This window comes from Pteropus vampyrus, unplaced genomic scaffold (assembly GCF_000151845.1).
Source record: "Pteropus vampyrus isolate Shadow unplaced genomic scaffold, Pvam_2.0 Scaffold1632, whole genome shotgun sequence".
In the NCBI taxonomy this organism is placed as follows: domain Eukaryota; kingdom Metazoa; phylum Chordata; class Mammalia; order Chiroptera; family Pteropodidae; genus Pteropus; species Pteropus vampyrus.
In genome coordinates this window covers 10,969-13,945 of record NW_011890413.1, presented here as the reverse complement: position 1 = coordinate 13,945, position 2,977 = coordinate 10,969, and the positions used below count along the sequence as shown (strand labels likewise).

Genomic DNA, 2,977 nt, shown 5'->3' with positions numbered 1-2,977 from the left:
ACACATTCCCATTAGAACTAATAAAACAAGAGCTGGTTTTTGGCATTAACAAGTAGGAGAGGATTTCTTTGTTTCTTCTTTACTGAACTGGGGAAAGGAGTGAATGATAAGGCAGAAAACGACCAAAGTCAAGGTGATCCCTTTTCTGCAACTCCGGCTCACGTGCTTAGCTTTGGTGACATGCAAAAAACTAGCATCGGGTCTCCATGAAATCAAGTATTTTCCTTGGAGTAGCTTTTTATTTGGACATATGGAATGCGACTGATTTTAATATTCTGCAGAGATCTTCCTGGCGTTTCTGAATAAGGAGGCATGAAAATTAATCCAAATTATTCTTATACAGAAAAAGTAGGTGAAAGGTCAGAGGCAGTTATTTTTCACGATTTACCATTAATAATTATATAAGGCGGGGGGAATCAACTTCAGGAGTTGGTTCTCTTAAGTCACTCGTATTCGTGACAACGGCTTGGACAGGCCTGGATTTCTGTCTGGAGGAAAGTGAAAATGGTCTTTAAATATAGTGTATTCTGAGTTATGTTGTGTAATCACAAACAAAATAACAATACGATCCGCTTTAGCCACAGAAAGGCAAAAGCACAGAACAGTAAGGTGGTCTGCTGACCATCCACAAACCGGCCAGCAGTGACCGCAGATTTCTGCCCCCCCCAACTGTGACAGTAAAGACATGCAAATTTGGCGGTGACAGCAGTTTTGCCTGCCTCGTTCATTGCTGTCAAACAAGCGTCTGGTATGCTGTAGGCGCTCAATGAATACTCGATGAATGCCTGAATTAATAGCAAAGGCTGCAGAAAGAATGCTTAGAACCGAAAAGAACCCGTTAGGTTTAGCAATGGATTTGTTGGTAACCTAGGCAAAAGCAGCTTCTGGGCTGTGCCCGGGATGGAAGCTTCCTTAGAGGGGGGTGGGTCGAGGTGTGAGTAGGGGGCAGGAGATGAAGACAGAGGTGCAAGAACAGCCGAGTGGTTAAGAGCTTGCTCTATCTTTGGTGCGAGGCTGCCTGGAATTGGATGCTAGTTCTGCCGCATATGAACTGGGTGACCCTGGGCACGTGACTCAGCCTCTCTGCACCTCAGTTTTGTCATCTGTAAAATGAGATTAACCAGGGGATCCACCAGAGAGCGCTTAGAAGAGTATCTAGCACACAGTGAGCACTCGATAAATGGGAGTTATTACTATGGATTACTTTTAGGAAGACTTTTATCTTAACTTTTTTATTTTGAGATAACTATACATTCCCATATAGTGGTAAGAAATAATATAGAGAGATCAGTACGCCCTTCACCCAGGTTTCCCTGTTGGCACCACCAACCAGGAAAATGAATTTGACACACTCCAGCCACACCGCTTAGATGTCCCCAGTTTTACAAGCGCTCCCTGTGTGGGTATATTTAGTTCTGTGCAATTTTATCACATGTGTACGTATGTGATACGTAGAGCCGGAGATGGCGATAACTAGTAGGGGTTAGAGAATAAAAATATTGTTTTGTTTTTTAAGGTAGGATAGGCCTACTCTCTACGAAACATCTTCCGCTGGAACAGGAGGGGAAATACGTATAGATGAGGTTGTGTCTTGTGGGATAGGAGTGGAGAGCAGAAAGTTGGAAGACCGCACATCTAACGGGCTCTGTCATCTCTGAAAATAGAAGACGGGGTGATCAGAAACAAATGGGGTAAGGAATATCCTCAACGCAATTGCGGGGTTAGATAGGAAAGAACAATAGATCCTGAATAGAGTTATATAAGGCTTGATGTTTTGGGGTGTTTTTGTGAATTAAAGAGGGCAATCATTTGTCAAGTACACTGTTGGTGAAACCCTAGGCAGACTAAAATGTTCTGCCTAAATAATAGGTCTTTAAAAAGTTTTGCGGAAAAAAGACGCAGAGTTGATTGCATCTTTAATTTTCTTTGGTCAGTAAGGATTTTTAACAGGATCCCATAAGTACCAAACAGAAAGCAAAAAATCTGGATATATTAAACTACATTAAAATTGATAACTTCTCTTTATCAAACACCACCATTTAAAGAGGGAAAGGCGAGTCACGGAGTGGGAGGAGATATTTGCAGAACTATATAGAATAACTGGTATACAGAATGTGCAAAGAACTCCTGCAAACTGATAAGGAGAAAGCGGATAACCCTATGAAAATTGGCCAAATGCATTACATGCAAATTAAAGTCGTAACGCGTATACCACTACATACGCATCAGAATGCTTAAAGTGAAAAAGCCGAATAATACCAAATATGGCAAGGAAATTGAGTAAACAGAACTCTTATACACTGTTCTGGGATGTAAACTGGTAATACACCAGCTTTGAAAACTGACCATATCCACTGACACTCAACATTCATATAACATCTGACCGAGGCAGTCCATTTCTAGGTATATATCTAACAGGACGGTGTATATATGTTCACAAAAATAGCTGTGCGAGAATATAATGTAAGAGCCCCAAAATGTAAGCAATCCAAATGTCCACCTACACGGAATGGATAACCTGTGGTATATTTGTTCAATGGAATACTAGAGCGATGAGGATGAGTGAACAATTGCATTTAACGAGTCGATCTCGTAAGCGCAATGTTGAGTGAAAGAAGTCATACAAAAGAAAACGTTCTAAATAATTCAAATTATATTAAGTTTAAAAATACGTTATCTTAGGGGGAGGGATAGTTAGTGACTGGAAAGGGCATGAAAAGCATCCTGGCTATGAGTTACATGGATGTGTTCAGTTTGTAAAAATAGATAAAAGGCTAGTAAATCTAACTACTAGATTTAGGCTTTGAATGAGATAAAATGAAAACCTTTTTTGGTGCTAAAACAAGATGGAGGGACTTCCAGAATAGCAGAATAACCACCTTTGAAAATCTGCTCCTTCATGAAAGCATTGAGAACACTAGCAAAACTTGTCAAAGTCAACTTTTACAGAACTCCGGGAAATTAACCAAAGGCGGGC

General features: G+C 40.6%; 1 protein-coding gene across 1 annotated transcript in view; it reads right to left on the bottom strand.

Moving 5' to 3' along the window:
• Positions 1-397: 397 nt before the first annotated feature.
• Positions 398-2,977, bottom strand: part of LOC111734518 (tryptophan--tRNA ligase, mitochondrial-like) — a 13,542-nt gene continuing 10,962 nt past the window's right edge. Inside the window, exon 2 of the mRNA XM_023526637.1 lies at positions 398-488. Coding sequence (XP_023382405.1) covers positions 444-488 — 45 coding nt within the window. The 3' untranslated portion in view covers positions 398-443. The remainder of the gene's footprint in view (positions 489-2,977) is intronic.